General features: G+C 43.5%; 1 protein-coding gene across 1 annotated transcript in view; it reads right to left on the minus strand.

The window, feature by feature from the left end:
* Positions 1-24,266, minus strand: part of asap1a (ArfGAP with SH3 domain, ankyrin repeat and PH domain 1a) — a 200,410-nt gene that overhangs the window by 88,611 nt on the left and 87,533 nt on the right. The window contains exon 5 of the mRNA XM_084139939.1: positions 1,791-1,865. Within this exon, the coding sequence (XP_083996065.1) occupies positions 1,791-1,865 (75 nt within the window). The remainder of the gene's footprint in view (positions 1-1,790; positions 1,866-24,266) is intronic.

Raw genomic sequence — 24,266 nt, forward strand, 5'->3', positions numbered from 1 at the left:
TCTGCCAACCCACTCCACTTTGTTGGGAATATGACAAGAAATACCGACTCGAACAGGCCATACCTCAAAGCTGTCTTAGAGGACTGTCTGACCTGTGATGCACTGATAGATTCAGGTTCGACTATTTCCCTCATATCTCATACTTTGCTGGATGAACTCAAAAGGACAGTGGACCCAGCGAAACGTTGGTTAAAAACAGAACGATGCGACACTAAACTTCGAGGTTTCACTCAGGACACCTCGCCTCTTACCAAGCGTATCCTACTAAAACTGAACTTCGAAAGCGTGTCACTTGTCCATCCTGTGGACGTGACTAGCATGGACACCGAGCAGATGCTGATTGGGATGGATTTAATAGACCGTTTGATACCACTGATGGATTGGAAATCCAACCAAATCTGGTCACATTGGAAACAAGGAAGTATTTCACTACTTACTGGTTGTCTCGAACCTCCCGCATACAGTCTATGTGGGAGCGGACATTTTGGTGAGATTGGGTGTTAAACTTGATACCAAGCTCTGTCAGGTTGGATGGGGAGCGTTGCTGCACAGCTATTTTTAGGTATCTCCAGAGACGTTCGATCAGGTTTAAGTGCGGACTCTGGCTGGGCCACTCAAGGACATTCAGAGACTTGTCCCGAAGCCACTCCTGCGTTGTCTTGGCTGTGTGCTTAGGGTCGTTGTCCTGTTGGAAGGTGAACCTTCACCCCAGTCTGAGGTCCTGAGAGCTCTGGAGCAGGTTTTCATCAAGGATCTCTTTGTACTTTGCTCTGTTCATCTTTGCCTCGATCCTGACTAGTCTCCCAGTCCCTGCCGCTGAAAAACATCCCCACAGCATGATGCTGCCACCACCATGCTTCACCGTAGAGATGGTGCCAGGTTTCCTCCAGACGTGACGCTTGGCATTCTTTTTTCTCATGGTCTGAAAGTATTTAGGTGCCTTTTGGCAAACGCCAAGCAGGCTGACGTGCCTTTTACTGTGGAGTTGCTTCCATCTGGCCACTCTACCATGAAGGCCTGATTGGTGGCGTGCTGCAGAGATGGTTGTCCTTCTGGAAGGTTCTCCCATCTCCACAGAGGAACTCTAGAGCTCTGTCAGAGTGACCATCGGGTTCTTGGTCACCTCCCTGACCAAGGCCCTTCACCCTGATTGCTCAGTTTGGCCGGGCGGCCAGCTCTAGAAAGAGTCTTGGTGGTTCCAAACGTCTTCCATTTAAGAATGATTTGAGGCCACTGTGTTCTTGGGGACCTTCAATGCTGCAGAAATGTTTTGGTACTCTTCCCTAGATCTGTGCGACACAATCCTGTCTCGGAGCTCTACGGACAATTCCTTCGACCTCATGGCTTGGTTTCTGCTCTGACATGCACTGTGGGACCTTATATAGACAGGTGTGTGCCTTTCCAAATCATGTCCAATCAATTTAATTTACCACAGGTGGACTCCAATGAAATCTCAAGGATGATCAATGGAAACAAGATGCACCTGAGCTCAATGTCGAGTCTCATAGGAAAGGGTCTGAATACTTATGTAAATAAGCATTTCTAAAAACCAGTTTTCGCTTTGTCATTATGGGATATTGTGTTTAGGTTGATGAGGATTTTTTATTTTTTTATCCATTTTAAAATTAGGCTGTAATGTAACAAAATATGGAAAAAGTCAAGGGGTCTGAATACTTCCCGAAGGCACTGTAAAGAGATAGCCTCTTCTTAACTTGGAAGGATGGGTTGAGGTCCTGGATTCTATCCAATACAGATTAACAATCTTCACACTTTTAAAAGCAACAACTTACCCCCTTCACTCCTTTGAGGTCCCCTTTGAGAAGAGAGTCCAGGGTGAAGATCACATTATGGCTCAAGCTCTGGAGCTGTGGAGGAGACAGAAGAGGATGGTTCATTCTCAAAACGATAAAGAGGATATTTTGATGGGACTTTGGCAGCTCTAATCACAGTACTTGAATTTGAGGGGTCATGCACAGAGCCAGTGAAGGACTTATAACCAATCCACACTTTTCTCTTTCTGGTTCTTGGAGATTGCCTGGCTCAATTGACCCTTTGCTAAGCCCCGCCCCAGATTTTTGGGCAACTAATCACAGCGCTCCAATGGCTAGCAACTGTGGTCGAGTCCGACACCTCAGACAAATTCACGTTTGAAACACATGAAAGCCATTAAGGGCATTACAAAAACAGAGTTTTCATCCAAAATCAAATAGTTCAATTGGCTAAATAATTTAACAGTGCACCAGCGGTATTTGCTCCTGTGATTCCTGAAATGCAGAGCCTGTTGTATTCAAAACACAGTTTGAGATCATTGTGAGGGTATTTCACCAGTGATTAGAATAGGGAATTTGGCTTCCAGTAACCAAGGGGGCAGGACTTAGCGAAGGGTCAATTGGTAAAGCATGGCGCTAGCAATACCAAGGTCATGGATTCAATTCCCAAAGGAACCATCACAGACCACATCCTGGAAATGTATTCGTCGTTTTGGATAAAAGCATCTGCTAAGTGGCATATTTTAATTATATTAAGTTGCCAGGCTTGCATTTGATCCGCCAAAAAAAAAACGAATTCCAGGGTTTTTCTTTATTTTTACTATTTTCTACATTGTAGAATAATAGTGAAGACATCACAACTATGAAATGACACATGGAATCATGTAGTAACCATAAAAGTGTTGAACAAATACAAATATATTTTATATTTGAGATTCTTCAAAGTAGCCACCCTTTGCCTCGATGACAGCTTTGCACACTCTTGGCATTCTCTCAACTAGCTTCATGAAGTAGTCACCTGGAATGCATTTTAATTAACAGGTGTGCCTCGTTAAAAGTGAATTTGTGGAATTTCTATCCTTCTTAATACATTTGAGCCAATCAGTTGTGTTGTGACAAGGTAGGGCTGGTATACAGAAGATAGCCCAATTTGGTAAAAGACCAAGTCCATATTATGTCAAGAACAGCTCAAAAAAGCAGAGAGAAATAACAGTCCATCATTACTTTAAGACATGAAGGTCAGTCAATCCGGAAAATGTCAAGAACTTTGAACGTTTCTTCAAGTGCAGTCGCAAAAACCATCAAGCGCTATGAAGAAACTGGCTCTCATGAGGACCACCTCAGGAATGGAAGACCCAGAGGATAAGTTCATTAGAGTTACCAGCCTCAGAAATTGCAGCCCAAATAAATGCTTCACAGAGTTCAAGTAACACACACATCTCAACATCAACTGTTGAGAGGAGACTGCGTGAATCAGGCCTTCATGGTCTAATTGCTGCAAAGAAACCACTACTAAAGGACACCAATAAGAAGAAGAGACCTGCTTGGGCCAAGAAACATGAGCAATGGACATTAGACCGGTGTAAATTTGTCCTTTGGTCTGGAGTCCAAATTGGAGATTTTTGGATCCAACTGCCGTGTCTTTGTGAGACGCGGTGTGGGTGAACGGATTATCTCCGCATGTGTAGCTCCCACCGTAAAGCATGGAGGAGGTGCTGTGATGGTGTGGGGGTGCTTTGCTGGTGACACTGTTTGTGATTTATTTAGAATTCAATACATAATTAATCAGCATGGCTACCACAGCATTCTGCAGCGATACGCCATCCCATCTGATTTGGGCATAGTGGGACTATCATTTGTTTTTCAACAGGACAATGACCCAACACACCTCCAGGCTGTGTAAGGGATATTTTACCAAGAAGGAGAGTGATGGAGTGGTGCATCAGATGACCTGGCCTCCACAATCCCCTGACCTCAACCCAATTGAGATTGTTTGGGATGAGTCGGATGGCAGAGTGAAGGAAAAGCAGCCAACAAGTGCTCAGCATTTGTGGGAACTCCTTCAAGCCTGTTGGAAAAGCATTCCAGGTGAAGCTGGTTGAGAGAATGCCAAGAGTGTTTACTTAAAAATCATACAATGTGATTTTCTGGATTTTTGTTTTAGATTCCGTCTCTCACAGTTGACGTGTACCTATGATAAAACGTACAGACCTCTACGTGCTTTGTAAGTAGGAAAACTTGCAAAATCGGCAGGGTATCAAATACTTGTTCTCCCCACTATATATATATGAAAATTACAGACCTCTCTCATCTTTTTAAGTGGGAGAACTTGCACAATTGGTGGCTGACTAAATACTTTTATATATATATGTATATATATATATATATATATATATATATATATATATATATATATATATATATATATATAAATAATGGCACACAGTCTCAATGGACTAATCCATTGCGGAGGCCACGGGGATGTCACAGTCCAAGAAAAGGGGAGTGTGGCTAAAATGCAGAACTCCAGAATGCGCTCTCTCCCACCAATTTGTGCACATTCATTGTTTCATTATGCATTGTGTGAATTGTTTACCCTTTGATTATTAGTGTATCAATTCCCCATTACATACACTGAGTGTAAAAAACATTATGAACACCTGCTCTTTTCATGTCATCGACTGACTGTGAATCCAGGTGAATCCAGGTGAAAGCTATTTTTGATTTATTAGGATCCCCATTAGCCGCAGCATCGCCAATGGCGACAGCTATTCTTACTTGGGTCCGACATATAACGAAAAACACATTACAGACAAAATACTTTACGATTGACATACATTTAAAACATTAACATGTAGTGTGTGTGTGTGTGTGTGTGTGTGTGTGTGCATATATCAGTTACACATACATGTCAGTACATACAGTGGGGGAAAAAAGTATTTAGTCAGCCACCAATTGTGCAAGTTCTCCCACTTAAAAAGATGAGAGAGGTCTGTAATTTTCATCATAGGTACAGGTCAACTATGACAGACAAATTGAGAAAAAAAATTCCCAAAAATCACATTGTAGGATTTTTAATTAATTAATTTGCAAATTATGGTGGAAAATAAGTATTTGGTCACCTACAAACAAGCAAGATTTCTGGCTCTCACAGACCTGTAACTTCTTCTTTAAGAGGCTCCTCTGTCCTCCACTCGTTACCTGTATTAATGGCACCTGTTTGAACTTGTTTTCAGTATAAAAGACACCTGTCCACAACCTCAAAGAGTCACACTCCAAACTCCACTATGGCCAAGACCAAAGAGCTGTCAAAGGACACCAGAAACAAAATTGTAGACCTGCACCACGCTGGGAAGACTGAATCTGCAATAGGTAAGCAGCTTGGTTTGAAGAAATCAACTGTGGGAGCAATTATTAGGAAATGGAAGACATACAAGACCACTGATAATCTCCCTCGATCTGGGGCTCCACGCAAGATCTCACCCCGTGGGGTCAAAATGATCACAAGAATGGTGAGCAAAAATCCCAGAACCACACGGGGGGACCTAGTGAATGACCTGCAGAGAGCTGGGACCAAAGTAACAAAGTCTACCATCAGTAACACACTACGCCGCCAGGGACTCAAATCATGCAGTGCAAGACGTGTCCCCCTGCTTAAGCCAGTACATGTCCAGGCCCGTCTGAAGTTTGCTAGAGTGCATTTGGATGATCCAGAAGAGGATTGGGAGAATGTCATATGGTCAGATGAAACCAAAATATAACTTTTTGGTAAAAACTCAACTCGTCGTGTTTGGAGGACAAAGAATGCTGAGTTGCATCCAAACAACACCATACCTACTGTGAAGCATGGGGGTGGAAACATCATGCTTTGGGGCTGTTTTTCTGCAAAGGGACCAGGACGACTGATCTGTGTAAAGGAAAGAATGAATGGGGCCATGTATCGTGAGATTTTGAGTGAAAACCTCCTTCCATCGGCAAGGGCATTGAAGATGAAACATGGCTGGGTCTTTCAGCATGACAATGATCCCAAACACACCGCCCGGGCAACGAAGGAGTGGCTTCGTAAGAAGCATTTCAAGGTCCTGGAGTGGCCTAGCCAGTCTCCAGATCTCAACCCCATAGAAAATCTTTGGAGGGAGTTGAAAGTCCGTGTTGCCCAGCGACAGCCCCAAAACATCACTGCTCTAGAGGAGATCTGCATGGAGGAATGGGCCAAAATACCAGCAACAGTGTGTGAAAACCTTGTGAAGACTTACAGAAAACGTTTGACCTGTGTCATTGCCAACAAAGGGTATATAACAAAGTATTGAGAAACTTTCGTTATTGACCAAATACTTATTTTCCACCATAATTTGCAAATAAATTCATTAAAAATCCTACAATGTGATTTTCTGGACATTTTTTTCTCATTTTGTCTGTCATAGTTGACGTGTACCTATGACGAAAATTACAGGCCTCTCCCTTCTTTTTAAGTGGGAGAACTTGCACAATTGGTGGCTGACTAAATACTTATTTTCCCCACTGTACACAGAAGTAGGTTACATGGGGGAGAGGTGTTGTGCCGTGAGGTGTTTCGTTATTTGTTTTTTGAAAAAAGGTTTGCTGTTCACTTGCACTATATTAGATGGAAGGGAGTTCCATGCACTCATGGCTCTGTATAATAACGTTCCCTTGAATTTGTTCTAGACCTGTCGACTGTGAAAAGACCCCTGGTGGCATGTCTGGTGGGGTAAGTGTGTGTGTCAGTGCAGTGTGTAAGTTGACTATGCAAAAAATCAGGGATTTCCAATAAATGATTGATTAATATGAAAACAAGAAGTGACGCAGTCAGTCTTTCCTCAACTCTTAGCCAAGAGAGACTAGCATGCATAGTATTAATATTAGCCCTCTGATTACAGTGAAGATCAAGACGTTCCGCTCTGTTCTGGGCCAGCTGCAGCTTAACTAGATCTTTCCTTGCAGCACTTTTATTTTATTTTCATTGATTTAACCTTTATTTAACTAGGCAAGTCAGTTAAGAACAAATTCTTATTTACAATGACTGCCTACCAAATAGCACATTTTTATTTATTTTTTATAGGACAAAACACACATCACGACAAGAGAACTAAGACAACAACATAGCATGGCAGCAACACATGACAACACAGCATGGTAGCAACACAACATGGTAGCAGCACAAAACATGGTACAGACATTATTGGGCACAGACAACAGCACAAAGTGCAAGAAGGTAGAGAGAACAATACATCACGCGAAGCAGCCACAACTGTCAGTAAGAGTGTCCATGATTGATTCTTTGAATGAAGAGATGGAGATAAAACTGTCCAGTCTGAGTGTTTTTTGCAGTTCGTTCCAGTCACTAGCTGCAGCGAACTGAAAAGAGGAGCGACCCAGGGTTGTGTGTGCTTTGGGGACCTTTAACAGAATGTGACTGGCAGAACAGGTGTTGTATGTGGAGGATGAGGGCTGCAGTAGGTATCTCAGATAGGGGGAGTGAGGCCTAAGATAGTTTTATAATTAAGCATCAACCAGTGGTTCTTGTGACGTGTATACAGAGATGACCAGTTTACAGAGGAGTATAGAGTGTAGTGATGTGTCCTATAAGGAGCATTGGTGGCAAATCTGATCGAATGGTAAAGAACATCTAGCCGCTAGAGAGCACCCTTACCTGCCGATCTATAAATTACGTCTCCATAATCTAGCATGGGTAGGATGGTCATCTGAAACCAAGTCTAGATTTAACCTTAGCCTGCAGCTTTGGTATGTGCTGAGAGAAGGACTGTGTACCGTCTAGCCATACTCCCAAGTACTTGTATGAGGTGACTACCTCAAGCTCTAAACCCTCAGAGGAAGTAATCACACCGGTGGGGAGAGGGGCATTCTTCTTACCAAACCACATGACCTTTGTTTTGAAGGTGTTCAGAACAAGGTTAAGGGCAGAGAAAGCTTGATGGACACTGAGAAAGCTTTGTTGTAGAGCATTTAACACAAAATCCGGGGAGGGCCCAGCTGATTATAAGACTGTATCATCTGCATATAAATGGATGAGAGAGCGCTTCCTACTGCCTGAGCTATGTTGTTGATGTAAATTGAGAAGAGCGTGGGGCCTAGGATCGAGCGTTGGGGTACTCCCTTGTAGACAGGCAGTGGCTGAGACAGCAGATGTTCTGACTTTATACACTGCACTCTTTGAGAGAGGTAGTTAGCAAACCAGGCCAAAGACCCCTCAGAGAAACACCAATACTCCTTAGCCGGCCCACAAGAATGGAATGGTCTACCGTATCAAAAGCTTTGGCAAAGTCAATAAAAATAGCAGCACAACATTGCTTAGAATCAAGGGCAATGGTGACATCAATTAGGACCTTTAAAGTTGCAGTGACACATTCATAACCTGAGCCGAAACCAGACGGCATACCAGAGAGAATACTATAAACATCAAGAAAGCCAGTCAGTTTATCCAACACTTTTGATAAACAGGGCAAAATAGAAAATGGCCTATAACAGATAGGATCAGCTTGATCTCCCCCTTTAAATAAAGGATGCACCGTGGCTGCCTTCCAAGCAATGGGAACCTCCCCAGAGAGGAGAGAGGTTAAAAAGGTCAGAGATAGGCTTGGCGATGATAGGGGCAGCAACCTTAAAGAAGAAAGGGTATAAACCATCTGACCCAGATGTTTTTTGGGGGTCAGGTTTAAGGAGCTCCTTTAGCACCTCGGACTCAGTGACCACCTGCAGGGAGAAACTTTGTAGCGGGGCAGGGGAAAAAGAGGGAGGAGCATCGGGGATAGTCGCATTAGAAGGGCTGGGAGATGAGGAAATGTTGGATGGGCAACGAGGCATGGCTGAGTCAAACAGGAATCCTGACTTAATGAAGTGGTGATTAAAGAGCTCAGCCATGTGCTCCTTGTCAGTAACAACCATATCATCAACATTAAGGGACACAGGCAGCTGTGAGAAGGAGGGTTTACTCTCCAGGTCTTTAACTGTTATCCAGAACTTCTTGGGGTTAGACCCACAGAGAGAGAACTGCTCCTTAAAGTAACTAACTTTGGCCTTCCGGATAGTCTGAGTGCACTTATTTCTCATTTGCCTGAACGAGAGCCAGTCAGCCTGAGTATGCGTGTGCCGAGCCTTTCACCAAATGGAATTCTTGAGGTGGAGTAACTGCCAGATCACGGTCGAACCAGGGGCTGAACCTGTTTTGCAAATCAGGACAGGTTGTTTAACTGAGCAGCCAGTTGGTAGAGCATGGTGTTTGCAACGCCAGTGTTGTGGGTTCGATTCCCAGGGGGGGCCAGTATTAAAATTAAAATAATTAAAAAATTAAAATAATGTATGCACTCACTAACTGTAAGTCGCTCTGGATAAGAGCGTCTGCTAAATGACTAAACATTTTAAAAAATTACGAACACAGGCTGTAAAACAGTGATCACTAAGGTCATTACAGAAAACACCAGACTGATACCTATCAGGATTATTTGTGAGGATAACATCAAGGAGAGTAGCCTTTTCTGTGTGTTTGGAGTCATGCCTTTTGGGATTGGTAATAATCTGAGAAAGATTTAGGGAGTCCCATTGCTTTAGGACTTGGTCAGGTGGTTTAAGCATGTCCCAGTTTAGGTCACCTAGCAGGACAAATTCAGACTTAGTGTAAGGGGCCTGGAGAGAGCTTAGGGCATTTAGGGTACAGGCCGGTGCTGATGGTGGACGATAACACCCAGCAACAGTCAACAAATAACTATTTGGAAGCGTAATGCTTAAAACCAGCAAATCAAATTGTTTGGGGACAGACTTGGTGGAGACAACTGAGCACTGAAGGTGTTCCTTGGTAAAGATTGCCACTCCACGACCTTTGGAAGATCTGTCTTGCCGAAAAAGGTTATAACCAGAAAGGTTAAGATCAGTGTTCAAAACACTCTTTCTTAACCACGTCTCAGTAATGACCAACACATCTGGATTGGAGCTGTGAACCCACACTTGCAATTGATCAGTTTTAGGTAATAAGCTTCTAGTGTTAACGTGCAGAAAACCCAGGCTTTTATGAGATTAGAAATCAGTGAAGCAGATATCAGAGCACAAGTCATAATTGGGGCTAGCAACAGTAGATGGGCCAGGGTGTACATGCACATTTCCAGATATCATCAGCAGTAATACAATCAGGGCACGGCAGAGACATTTGAATGTGCATTAGATGGCAACAAGATCATATTGTACAGCAATTTCATCAGGTAACATGAATATAAAGCCGGCGAGAGGTGGTTAGAATAGGATGGGAGGCCAATAGTCTGTGTAACAAATAGAGAGTCAGAGTCCCGAGTGTGGGAACAAACAGTCTGTCCCACGGTTGGGAAAACAAGCAAATTCATACAAAGCAAACAGGAGTCATGAGGCAAATAGCATAAAGCACAAGAAAAAAATATAACTAGCCATTGTAAGTTCAGAGTCACTCGCCCCTACAGTGCGTGTGTGCTGGAGGTGAGCGAAAGCTCGGGAGAGAGGGGGGAGTGTGGCAGGGGTACCTGTACCAGACAGGGAGAGACAGGCCGGGCAGATGGTGAACAGATCGCCAGGTAGAATCAAAGCTGCAGTGCAGCAGGCAACGGGAGTAGGTGTCACACCCACTTGGGAGAAACTTTTTCGGGAGGCAGATTCCTTGTAGAAAATCCCAGCTAGCAAGTCTCTGCCCACCGTTTTTTTCCCACGTGGAAAAGGAGGTCGTTAGCTAGCTATATCTCTTCAGTTTCGGCGAATGGTCCTTCACGATGTCCAAACAAAGTTGTCCTGTGGCTGTTGTATTTTGGAGATTGAGAGGAGGATATCTTCTGATGTGATCAAAGCAACAATATTGTTTCTTATTGAGGTAATTTACAATTGAAATGTCCTGGCTGCATATCATTTCAAAACAGAGATGAATCCAGGGAGTACTGTATTGTAATGACCTCTGCACAGATGGAGGGGGCTTCAAAGGCCTCTGCATTTGGGTGGGGGGGGGGGCTGTGAAACTCTCCTGCCAATGTTGGGCTCAAGGGCTTTGACACATCTCACTTCACAACTCAGTGCTAATTGATCTGATCTGTTCTGTCCTAGCAAGCTTGGTAGCATTAACGTAGCATTCAGTCCTTATAAAGTAAAATATATCATTGTAATTTATTGACCATATGACTGGACAATAATCAAGATAAGATAAAACTAGAGCCTGAAGGACTTGCTTTCTGGAGTGTGGTGTCAAAAAAGCAGAGCATATCTTTATTACGGACTGACCTCTCCCAATCTTTACAACCATTGAATCTATATGTTTTGACAATGACAGTTTACAATGTAAGGTAGCACCAAGTATATGGCACCACAACAAACCTGCCAAAAGAGGGCCGCCCACCAAAAAACGAATGGACCAGGCAAGGAGGGCATTAATCAGAGAAGCAAAAAAGAGACCAAAGATAACCCTGAAGGAGCTGCAAAGCTCCACAGCGGAGATTGGAGTATCTGTCCATAGGACCACTTTAAGCCGTACACTCCACAGAGCTGGGCTTTACGGAAGAGTGGTCAGAAAATAGCCATTGCTTAAAGAAAAAAATAAGCAAACACGTTTGGTGTTCGCCAAAAGGCATGTGGGAGAGTCCCCAAACATATGAAAGAAGGTACTCTGGTCAGATGAGACTAAAATTGAGCTTTTTGGCCATCTCAATTTCTGGCGCAAACCCAACACTGCTCATCACCCCGAGAACACCATCCCCACAGTGAAGCATGGTGGTGGCAGCATCCATGCTGTGGGGATGTTTTTCATCAGCAGCGACTGGGAAACTGGTCAGAATTGAAGGAATGATGGATGGTGCTAAATACAGGGACATTCTTGAGGGATACCTGTTTCAGTCTTCCAGAGATTTGAGACTGGGACGGAGGTTCACCTTCCAGCAGGACAATGACCCTAAGCATACTGCTAAAGCAACACTCAAGTGGTTTAAGGGGAAACATTGAAATGTCTTGGAATGGCCTAGTCAAAGCCAGGACCTCAATCCAATTGAGAATCTGTGGTATGACTTAAAAGATTGCTGTACACCAGCGGAACCCATCCAACTTGAAGGAGCTGGAGCAGTTTTGCCTTGAAGAACGGGCAACAATCCCAGTGGCTAGATGTGCCAAGCTTATAGAGACATACACCAAGAGACTTGCAGCTGTAATTGCTGCAAAAGGTGGCTCTACAAAGGATTGACTTTGGGGGGGTGAGTAGTTATGCACGCTTAAGTTTTCTGTTTTTTTTTGTCTTATTTCTTGTTTGTTCCACAAAAAATCCAGGTTGTAAGGCAACAAAATAGGAAAAATGCCAAGGGGGGTGAATATTTTCGCAAGCCACTGTAGCTCTGAATCCACGATATGGCAGAGGTTGAAAAGCCATAAAAAATACGTTCTCTCAACAATAGGTTATGGTCAATAATATCAAAGGCTGCACTGAAATCTAACATTACAGCTCCCACAATCTTCTTATCCGACCGCAAGGCACTACAGAGGGTAGTGCGTAAGGCCCAGTACAACACTGGGGCCAAGCTTCCTGCCATCCAGGACCTCTATACCAGGCGGTGTCAGAGGAAGGCCCTAAAAATTGTCAAAGACTCCAGCCACCCTAGTCATTGACTGTTCTCTCTGCTACCAAACGGCAAGCGGTACCGGAGGGCCAAGTCTAGGTCCAAAAGGCTCCTTAACAGCTTCTACCCCCAAGCCATAAGACTGCTGAACAGTTAATCAAATGGCAACCCGGACTATTTGCATTGATCCCACTCTTTTTTATGCTGCTGCTACTGGCTGTTTATTATCTATGCTTAGTCACTTTACCCCTACCTACATGTACATATTGCCTCGACTAACCTTATACCCCAGCACATTGACTCGGTACTGGTACACCCCTTTATATAGCCTCGTTATAGTTTTATTGTGTTTTTTAGTAGTTCTTTTTATTTATTTGTATTTCTTTCTTTTTTGGGGGGGGGGGGGGGGGGGTTAGATCAGCTTTAATATTGCAGATAGATTGTAACTTCCATCAATGTAATTGTCTGCATCACTTCCAATCCACCATGTTTTTTCTTTCTCGCAAATATATATATATATATATATATTTTTTTTTTTATATATACATACATACATACATACATACATACATACATACATACATACATACATACATACATACATGTACACATACATGCATATAAATGCAAATGCATATACAGTGGGGAGAACAAGTATTTGATACACAATGTTTTCCTACTTACAAACCATGTAGAGGTCTGTAATTTTTATCATAGGTACACTTCAACTGTGAGAGATGGAATCTTAAACAAAAATCCAGAAAATCACATTGTATGATTTTTAAGTAATTAATTTGCATTTTATTGCATGACATAAGTATTTGATCACCTACCAACCAGTAAGAATTCCGGCTCTCAAAAACCTGTTAGTTTTTCTTTAAGAAGCCCTCCTGTTCTCCACTCATTACCTGCATTAACTGCACCTGTTTGAACTTGTTACCTGTATAAAAGACACCTGTCCACACACTCAATCAATCAGACTCCAACCTCTCCACAATGGCCAAGACCAGAGAGCTGTGTAAGGACATCAGGGATAAAATTGTAGACCTGCAAGACTGGGATGGGCAACAGGACAATAGGCAAGCAGCTTGGTGAGAAGGCAACAACTGTTGGCGCAATTATTAGAAAATGGAAGAAGTTCAAGATGACGGTCAATCACCCTCGGTCTGGGGCTCCATGCAATATCTCACATCGTGGGGCATCAATGATCATGAGGAAGGTGAGGGATCAGCCCAGAACTACACGGCAGGACCTGGTCAATGACCTGAAGAGAGCTGGGACCACAGTCTCAAAGAAAACCATTAGTAACACACTACGCCATCATGGATTAAAATCCTGCAGCGCACTCAAGGTCCCCCTGCTCAAGCCAGCGCATGTCCAGGCCCGTCTGAAGATTGCCAATGACCATCTGGATGATCCAGAGGAGGAATGGGAGAAGGTCATGTGGTCTGATGAGACAAAAATTGAGCTTTTTGGTCTAAACTCCACTCGCCGTGTTTAGAGGAAGAAGAAGGATGAGTACAACCCCAAGAACACCATCCCAACCGTGAAGCATGGAGGTGGAAACATCATTCTTTGGGGATGCTTTTCTGCAAAGGGGACAAGACGACTGCACCGTATTCAAGGGAGGATGGATGGGGCCATGTATCGCGAGATCTTGGCCAACAACCTCCTTCCCTCAGTAAGAGCATTGAAGATGGGTCGTGGCTGGGTCTTCCAGCATGACAACAACCCGAAACACACAGCCAGGGCAACTAAGGAGTGGCTCCGTAAGAAGCATCTCAAGGTCCTGGAGTGGCCTAGCCAGTCTCCGGACCTGAACCCAATAGAAAATCTTTGGAGGGAGCTGAAAGTCCGGATTGCCCAGCGACAGCCCCGAAACCTGAAGGATCTGGAGAAGGTCTGTATGGAGGAGTGGGCCAAAATCCCTGCTGCAGTGTGTGCAAACCTGGTCAAGACCTACAGGAAACGTATGATCTCTGTAATTGCAAACAAAGGTTTCTGTACCAAATATTAAGTTCTGCGTTTCTGATGTATCAAATACTTATGTCATGCAATAAAATGCAAATTAATTATTTAAAAATCATACAATGTGATTTTCTGGATTTTTGTTTTAGATTGCGTCTCTCACAGTTGAAGTGTACCTATGATAAAAATTACAGACCTCTACATGCTTTGTAAGTACGAAAACCTGCAAAATCGGCAGTGTATCAAATACTTGTTCTCCCCACTGTATATACACATATCCTTTAAAAATATATATTTCCCTTTATTACTTTCCAACCCCACCACCCCTTCACTAATTGGAGTAAACTAGTGAACAACAACGCTTAGGCCTCTACTTCCAGCTTATATATACTATATACATTTCATGGAAACCTTAATGACTTGGAGAAGATCTGCAAAGAGGAGTGGGACAAAATCCCTCCTGAGATGTGTGCAAACCTGGTGGCCAACTACAAGAAACGTCTGACCTCTGTGATTGCCAACAAGGGTTTTGCCACCAAGTACTAAGTCATGTTTTGCAGAGGGGTCAAATACTTATTTCCCTCATTAAAATGCAAATAAATTTCTAACATTTTTAACATGCGTTTTTCTGTTTTTTTGTTGTTGTTATTCTGTCTCTCACTGTTCAAATAAACCTACCATTAAAATTATAGACTGATCAATTCTTTGTCAGTGGGCAAACGTACAAAATCAGCAGGGGATCAAATATTTTTTTCCCTCACTGTAGTACTTGGTGGCAAAACCCTTGTTGGCAATCACAGAGGTCAGACGTTTCTTGCAGTTGGCCACCAGGTTTGCACACATCTCAGAAGGGATTTTGTCTCACTCCTCTTTGCAGATCTTCTCCAAGTCATTAAGGTTTCGAGCCTGACATTTGGCAACTCAAACCTTCAGCTCCCTCCACAGATGTTCTATGGGATTAAGGTCTGGAGACTGGCTAGGCCACTCCAGGACCTTAATGTGCTTCTTCTTGAGCCACTCCTTTGTTGCCTTGGCCGTGTGTTTTGGGTCATTGTCATGCTGGAATACCCATTCACGACCCATTTGCAATGTCCTGGCTGAGGGAAGGAGGTTCTCACCCAATATTTGACAGTACATGGCCCCGTCCATCGTCCCTTTGATGCGGTGAAGTTGTCTTGTCCCCTTAGCAGAAAAAACACCCCCAAAGCATAATGTTTCCACCTCCATGTTTGACGGCGGGGATGGTGTTCTTGGGGTCATAGGCAGCATTCCTCCTCCTCCAAACACAGCGAGTTGAGTTGATGCCAAAGAGCTCGATTTTGGTCTCATCTGACCACAACACTTTCACCCAGTTCTCCTCTGAATCATTCAGATGTTCATTTGCAAACTTCAGACGGGCCTGTATATGTGCTTTCTTGAGCAGGGGGACCTTGCGGGCGCAGCAGGATTTCAGTCCTTCACGGCGTAGTGTGTTACCAATTGTTTTCTTTTTGACTATTACATTTTAGTCATTTAGCAGACGCTCTTATCCAGAGCGACTTACAGTTAGTGAGTGCATACATTATTTTTTATACTGGCACCCCGTGGGAAACGAACCCACAACCCTGGCGTTGCAAACGCCATGCTCTACCAACTGAGCTACATCCCTGCCGGCCATTCCCTCCCCTATCCTGGACGACGCTGGGCCAATTGTGCGCCGCCCCATGGGTCTCCTGGTCGCGGCCAGCCACGACAGAGCCTGGATACGAACCAGGATCTCTAGTGGCACAGCTAGCACTGCGATGCAGTGCCTTAGACCACTGCGCCACTCGGGACTATGGTCCCAGCTGCCTTGAGATCATTGACAAGATCCTCCTGTGTAGTTATGTCCCTTTTGTCTTCAAGAGAGCGAGAGTTGCACCCCTTCTCAAAAAACCAACACTCGATCCCTCTGATGTCAACAACTACAGACCAGTATCCCTTCTTTCTTTTCTCTCCAAAACTCTTGAGCGTGCCGTCTTTAGCCAACTCTCTTACTATCTCTCTCAGAATGACCTTCTTGATCCAAACCAGTCAGGTTTCAAGACTGGTCATTCAACTGAGACTGCTCTTCTCTGTGTCACGGAGGCTCTCCGCATTGCTAAAGCTAACTCTCTCTCCTCTGCTCTTGTCCTTCTAGACCTGTCTGCTGCCTTTGATACTGTGAACCATCAGATCCTCCTCTCCACCCTCTCCGAGCTGAGCATCTCCGGCGCGGCTCACTCTTGGATTGCGTCCTACCTGACCGGTCGCTCCTACCAAGTGGTGTGGCGAGAATCTGTCTCCGCACCACGTGCTCTCACCACTGGTGTCCCCCAGGGCTCAGTTCTAGGCCCTCTCCTATTCTCGCTATACACCAAGTCACTTGGCTCTGTCATATCCTCACATGGCCTCTCCTATCATTGCTACGCAGACGACACACAACTAATCTTCTCCTTTCCCCCTTCTGATAACCAGGTGGCAAATCGCATCTCTGCATGTCTGGCAGACATATCAGTGTGGATGACGGATCACCACCTCAAGCTGAACCTTGGCAAGACGGAGCTGCTCTTCCTCCCGGGGAAGGACTGCCCGTTCCATGATCTCGCCATCACGGTTGACAACTCCGTTGTGTCCTCCTCCCAGAGTGCGAAGAGCCTTGGCGTGACCCTGGAAAACTCGTTCTCCGCTAACATCAAGGCGGTGAACCGATCCTGTAGGTTCATGCTCTACAACATTCGGAGAGTACGACCCTGCCTTACACAGGAAGCGGCACAGGTCCTAATCCAGGCACTTGTCATCTCCCGTCTGGATTACTGCAACTCGCTGTTGGCTGGGCTCCCTGCCTGTGCCATGAAACCCCTACAACTCATCCAGAATGCCGCAGCCCGTCTGGTGTTCAACCTTCCCAAGTTCTCTCACGTCACCCCGCTCCTCCGCACACTCCACTGGCTTCCAGTTGAAGCTCGCATCTGCTACAAGACCATGGTGCTTGCCTACGGAGCTGTGAGGGGAACGGCACCTCCGTACCTTCAGGCTCTGATCAGTCCCTACACCCAAACGAGGGCATTGCGTTCGTCCACCTCTGGCCTGCTGGCCCCCCTACCTCTGCGGAAGCACAGTTCCCGCTCAGCCCAGTTAAAACTGTTCGCTGTTGGTGGAACAAGCTCCCTCAAGACGCCAGGATAGCGGAGTCACTCACCAACTTCCGGAGAAACTTGAAACCGCACCTATTTAAGGAATACCTGGGATAGGATAAGGTAATCCTTCAACCCCACAATCCCCACCCCCCAAAAAAATATACATATTGTAAAGTGGTTATCCCACTGGCTATAAGGTGAATGCACCAATTTGTAAGTCGCTCTGGATAAGAGCGTCTGCTAAATGACGTAAATGTAAATGTAAATGTAGTTCTGGGCTGATTCCTCACCGTTCTCATGATCATTACAACTCCACGAGGTGAGATCTTGCATGGAGCCGCAGGCCGAGGGAGATTGACAGTTCTTTTGTGTTTCTTCCATTTGCGAATAATCGCACCAACTGTTGTCACCTTTCACCAAGCTGCTTGGTGATGGTCTTGTAGCCCATTCCGGCCTTGTGTAGGTCTACAATCTTGTACCTGACATCCTTGGAGAGCTCTTTGGTCTTGGCCATGGTGGAGAGTTTGGAATCTGATTGATTGATTGCTTTTGCGGACATGTGTCTTTTATACAGGTAACAAACTGAGATTAGGAGCACTCCCTTTAAGAGTGTGCTCCTAATCTCAGCTCGTTACCTGTATAAAAGACACCTGGGAGCCAGAAATCTTTCTGATTGAGAAATTGCAAATCAATTTATAACATTTTTTACATGCCTTTTCTGGATTTTTTTGTTGTTATTCTGTCTCTCACTGTTCAAATAAACCTACCATTAAAATTATAAACTGATCATTTCTTTTTCAGTGGGCAAATGTACAAAATAAGCAGGGAATCAAATACTTTTTTCCCTCACTGTAGTACTTGGTGTATAACCTACATTTGAAGTCGGAAGTTCACATACACCTTAGCCAAATACATTTAAACTCAGTTTTTCACAATTCCTGAGATTTAATCCTAGTAAAAATTCCCTGTCTTAGGTCAGTTAGGATCACCACTTTATTTTAAGAATGTGAAATGTCAGAATAATAGTAGAGAGAATGATTTATTTCAGCTTTTATTCACAAGGTCCTTTGCTGTTGTTCTGGGATTGATTTGCACTTTCGCACCAAAGTACGTTCATCTCTAGGAGACAGAACGCGTCTGCTTCCTGAGCGTTATGACGGCTGATTTATTTTGATGTTCCCATGATGTCAAGCAAAGAGGCACTGACTTTGAAGGTAGGCCTTGAAATATATCCACAGGTACACCTCAAATTGACTCAAATGATGTCAATTAGCCTATCAGAAGCTTCTAAAGACATTACATTATTTTCTAGAATTTTCCGAAATATTTAAAGGCACAGTCAACTTACAGTGGGGAACAGTGGGGAAAAAAAGTATTTAGTCAGCCACCAATTGTGCAAGTTCTCCCACTTAAAAAGATGAGAGAGGCCTGTAATTTTCATCATAGGTACACATCAACTATGACAGACAAAATGAGAAAAAACAATCCAGAAAATCACATTGTAGGATTTTAAATGAATTTATTTGCAAATTATGGTGGAAAATAAGTATTTGGTCAGTAACAAAAGTTTCTCAATACTGTGTTATATACCCTTTGTTGGCAATGACACAGGTCAAACGTTTTCTGTAAGTCTTCACAAGGTTTTCACACACTGTTGCTGGTATTTTGGCCCATTCCTCCATGCAGATCTCCTCTAGAGCAGTGATGTTTTGGGGCTGTCGCTGGGCAACACAGACTTTCTACTCCCTCCAAAGATTTTCTATGGGGTTGAGATCTGGAGACTGGCTAGGCCACTCCAGGACCTTGAAATGCTTTTTACGAAGCCACTCCTTCGTTGCACGGGCGGTGTGTTTGGGATCATTGTCATGCTGAAAGACCCAGCCACGTTTCATCTTCAATGCCCTTGCTGATGGAAGGAAGTTTTCACTCAAAATCTCACGATACATGGCCCCATTCATTCTTTCCTTTACACGGATCAGTCGTCCTGGTCCCTTTGCAGAAAAACAGCCCCAAAGCATGATGTTTCCACCCCCATGCTTCACAGTAGGTATGGTGTTGTTTGGATGCAACTCAGCATTCTTTGTCCTCCAAACACGACGAGTTGAGTTTTTACCAAAAAGTTCTATTTTGGTTTCATCTGACCATATGACATTCTCCCAATCCTCTTCTGGATCATCCAAGTGCACTCTAGCAAACTTCAGACGGGCCTGGACATGTACTGGCTTAAGCAGGGGGACACGTCTGGCACTGCAGGATTTGAGTCCCTGGCGGCGTAGTGTGTTACTGATGGTAGGCTTTGTTACTTTGGTCCCAGCTCTCTGCAGGTCATTCACTAGGTCCCCCCGTGTGGTTTTGGGATTTTTGCTCACCGTTCTTGTGATCATTTTGACCCCACGGGGTGAGATCTTGCGTGGAGCCCCAGATCGAGGGAGATTATCAGTGGTCTTGTATGTCTTCCATTTCCTAATAATTGCTCCCACAGTTGATTTATTCAAACCAAGCTGCTTAACTATTGCAGATTCAGTCTTCCCAGCCTGGTGCAGGTCTACAATTTTGTTTCTGGTGTCCTTTGACAGCTCTTTGGTCTTGGCCATAGTGGAGTTTGGAGTGTGACTGTTTGATGTTGTGGACAGGTGTCTTTTATACTGATAACAAGTTCAAACAGGTGCCATTAATACAGTTAACGATTGGAGGACAGAGGAGCCTCTTAAATAAGAAGTTACAGGTCTGTGAGAGACAGAAATCTTGCTTGTTTGTAGGTGACCAAATACTTAGTTTCCACCATAATTTGCAAATAAATTCATTAAAAATCCTACAATGTGATTTTCTGGATTTTTTTTCTCATTTTGTCTGTCATACCGTATTGGTCCGAATATAAGACGGCCTTTTTTCCCCTCGAAATAGGTCCAAAAAAGTCGGGTCGTCTTATATTCGGGGTCTAGTATTCAGAGCGCAGTTTCTCTTCTTCGGCGCTCCCTTTAAATGTCAATACACATTCGCGGGCACAGATGGCGCCAAAAATTCGTTCCGGACGGAGGGAAGAGGCGTCCTTAACAACCAGCCCGTTACCGGTGTTTAAAGATGGAAAGACAGGCTGACCATTTAGAGACAAGTGGCTCAAAAGTGGGCCAGGTCAATAAACAACAGCGGAGGAGCTATGATGCCAATTTCAAAATAATGGTTGTCAATAAGGCAGAGTCATCTAACAACTGCCAAGCTGCCAAGACATTCGGGGTCACTGAGTGTAATGTAAGAAGATGGCGAGCAGAAAAACAACGTCTAAAAGATGCTAACAGTCAGCGAAAATCCTTCCGTGGTCCTCAAAGTGGTCGTTTCATTGAGGTTGACCGGAGGGTTTTTGAATATGTCAGGGAAAAAAGAGTTGAGGGAATGCCCATTACCAGAGCTGTCATCCAGGTTAAGGCCCTGGAAATCGCCAGAGAGCTCAACATCACTGGATTTAAAGCCAGCCTCGGCTGGTGTCGTAGGATGATGCGGCGTAATGGACTGTCACTTAGACGGAGAACGAGTTTGGCCCAACGCCTGCCGTCAGACTTCGGAGAGAAGCTGCTTTCGTTTCAGCGCTTTATTATCAACCTGAGGAAGAAGCACTCCTACCCGCTGGATCAGATCGGCAATGCTGATCAGACACCCGTTTATTTCGACATGCCAACATCGGTGACTGTCAATAGAAAGGGAGAAAAGTCTGTGTTGGTGAAATCAACGGGCAACGAGAAGAGCCGCGTCACTGTCATGTTGACATGTCTCGCTGGTGGCAGCAAACTCCCCCCGTATGTCATTCTTAAGCGTAAGACTGTGCCAAAGGACCCAATGCCAGCTGGCATTATTGTGCGCGCCCAGGAGAAGGGCTGGATGGAGTCGGGGCTTGTAGTGGACTGGCTAAAGGTTGTGTGGGGCGCACGCTACGGGGGACTGAGGAAGAGGAGGAACATGCTCGTTCTGGATGCGTTCCGCGGACATCTGACTGAGCCCGTGAAAAGTCAGGTGCGAGCAATGAACGGGGATCTTGTGATCATACCAGGGGGAATGACAAGCCAGCTACAGGTGTTGGACGTAGTTGTGAACAAGCCTTTCAAGGATAACCTGCGAAAAAAATACACAGAGTGGCTCCTGTCTGGCAACCACGCACTCACACCGACCGGGAAAATACAGAAGCCGTCAGTCCGTCTACTGTGTGAATGGATCCTGCATGCATGGGATGCTATTCCCTCACAGAGCATCATCGATGGCTTTAAAAAATGTTGCATCTCAAATGCATTGGACGGCAGCGAGGACGACGTGCTTTGGGAGGAGCCGGTGGAAGCGGAGCAGCTGGGGAGCGATGACAGCGAGAGCGAACACAGCGGGGCAGAGGACGTGTGTGAGGGATAGAGAGACATCGGAGGAGAAGTTTGGCGAATTTTTGTTAAGTTTAGTTAAATGTGTGGCCTGTATTTTCTCTGTTATTTAAAAATGTTGCTTTATTATTGCTTGATATTAATTTTGAATCATACTGTACATAGTTTGCCTTTGTGTTTAATTCACTGTGTTTTTAATATTGTTATTTTAAAATAAAATGAAGTTCTTTGTTCGGCAAATCTAGTCTGCAAATCTGTTTTTCTAAATGTTTGTGTTGAAAAACGGGGGGTCGTCTTATAATCAGGGTCGTCTTATATTCGGACCAATACGGTAGTTGACGTGTACCTATGATGAAAATTACAGGCCTCTCTCATCTTTTTAAGTGGGAGAACTTGCACAATTGGTGGCTGACTAAATACTTTTTTTCCCCACTGTAAACATCTGACCCACTGGAATTGTGATACAGTGAATTATAAGTGAAATTATCTGTCTGTAAACAATTGTGGAAAAATTACTTGTGTCATGCACAAAGTAGATGTCCTAACCGACCTGCCAAAACTATAGTTTGTTAACAAGAAATTTGAGGAGGGGTTGAAAAACTAGTTTTAATGACTCCAACCTAAGTGTATGTAAACTTCTGACTATTGTGGGAAGCTTGTGGAAGGCTACCCGAAACGTTTGACCGAATTAAACAATTTAAAGGCAATGCTACCAACTACTAATTGAGTGTATGTAAATGTCTGACCCCCTGGGAATGTGATGAAATAAATAAAAGCTGAAATAAATCATTCTCTCAACTATTATTCTGACATTTCACATTCTTAAAATAAAGTGGGATCCTAACTGACCTAAGACAGGGAATTTTTACTAGGATTAAATGTCAGGAATTGTGAAAAACTGAGTTTAAATGTATTTGGCTAAGGTCAAACATCTGACTTCAACTGTAGGTCTAATGCTTTAATATTTAATAATTTATGTACTCCGAATTCATATTCATTATATAAATAGGCCCGTTTAATTTTGTCTGGCTTGCCGTTCCAAATAAAATTGAATATTCTTTTCTCATTTCATTTAAAAAACTGTTCGCTAGGCGTAGGCAAGACCATAAGCAAATAGGTAAACTGGGATAATACTAAAGAGTTAATCTGTGTGATTTTTCCACAAATAGACAGGTATTTACCTTTCTATGGTAGCAAGATCTTATCTATTTTTGCTAACTTTCAATAAAAATTCATTGGAGTGAGATCATTTATTTCATTTGGGATATGTATTCCGAATATATCCACATCACCATCAGACCATTTTATTGGTAAACTACATGGTAATGTAAACGTTGTATTTTTTAGTGATCCAATGCGTAATATAGTACATTTATCATAATTTGGTGTTAATCCAGAGAGGTTAGAAAATTTATCTAGATCCTCCATGAGGCTGTGGATTTAAAAGAAAACATGAATCATCAGCGTACAATGACACCTTTGTTTTTAAGCCCTGGATTTCTAATCCCTTGATATTATTGTTTGATCTGATGTTAATAGCTAACATTTCGATGACCATAATAAATAGATATGCCGATAGTGGGCAACCTTGTTTTACTTCTCTTGACAGTTTAAAACTTTCTGAGAAATAGCCATTATTTACTATTTTATTGTGTTACCTTTTTTAATTTTAGTTTATTTAGTAAATATTTTCATTTAACTCTTATTTTCCTTAAAACTGCATTGTTAGCTAAGGGCTTGTAAGTAAGCATTTCACGGTAAGGTCTACACCTGTTGTATTCGGCGCATGTGACAAATACAATTTGATTTATCAATATCTTTCAACCAATCAACAGTAATTTGTGTCAGTGCAGTACATGTTGAATGCCCTTCTCTATAAGCATGCTGAAAGTCTGTAGTTAATTTGTTTACAGAGAAGTAGCATTGTATTTGGTCAAACACAATTTCTTCCAACAGTTTGCTAAGAGCTGGCAGCAAGCTGATAGGTCTGCTGTTAGAAACAGTAAGTTGTCAATGCCAGGAGGTTTGTCATTAACGATCGATAACAATTATTTTTCCACCTCTCCCACACTAACTTTACAAAATTCAAACTTGCAATGCTTTTCTTTCATTATGAATTTTTTTTTTATTATACATGAGTATGATGGCTCACTGTTCCTGCCAACGTTTGCCAACTTTGCCAATGATAATAATTGGCAACATCAAATCGTTTGTGATGAATAAGCCAACTGATTCAATGAAAGATGGAGTTGAATGTCTTTCTGTCCATAATTTCTATAAAAGTACTCCAATGTTTTTTTTCCATTATTCTTTATATCATTGATCTTGACTTCATAATACAGTTTCTTCTTCTTTTTGTTGAGTTTAGTCACATCATTTCTTAATTTGCAGTAAGTCAGCCAGTCAGATGTGCAGCCAGACTTATTAGCCACTCCTTTTGCCCCATCTCTT

Source organism: Coregonus lavaretus (assembly GCF_964263955.1).
Source record: "Coregonus lavaretus genome assembly, chromosome: 23".
NCBI classification, from domain to species: domain Eukaryota; kingdom Metazoa; phylum Chordata; class Actinopteri; order Salmoniformes; family Salmonidae; genus Coregonus; species Coregonus lavaretus.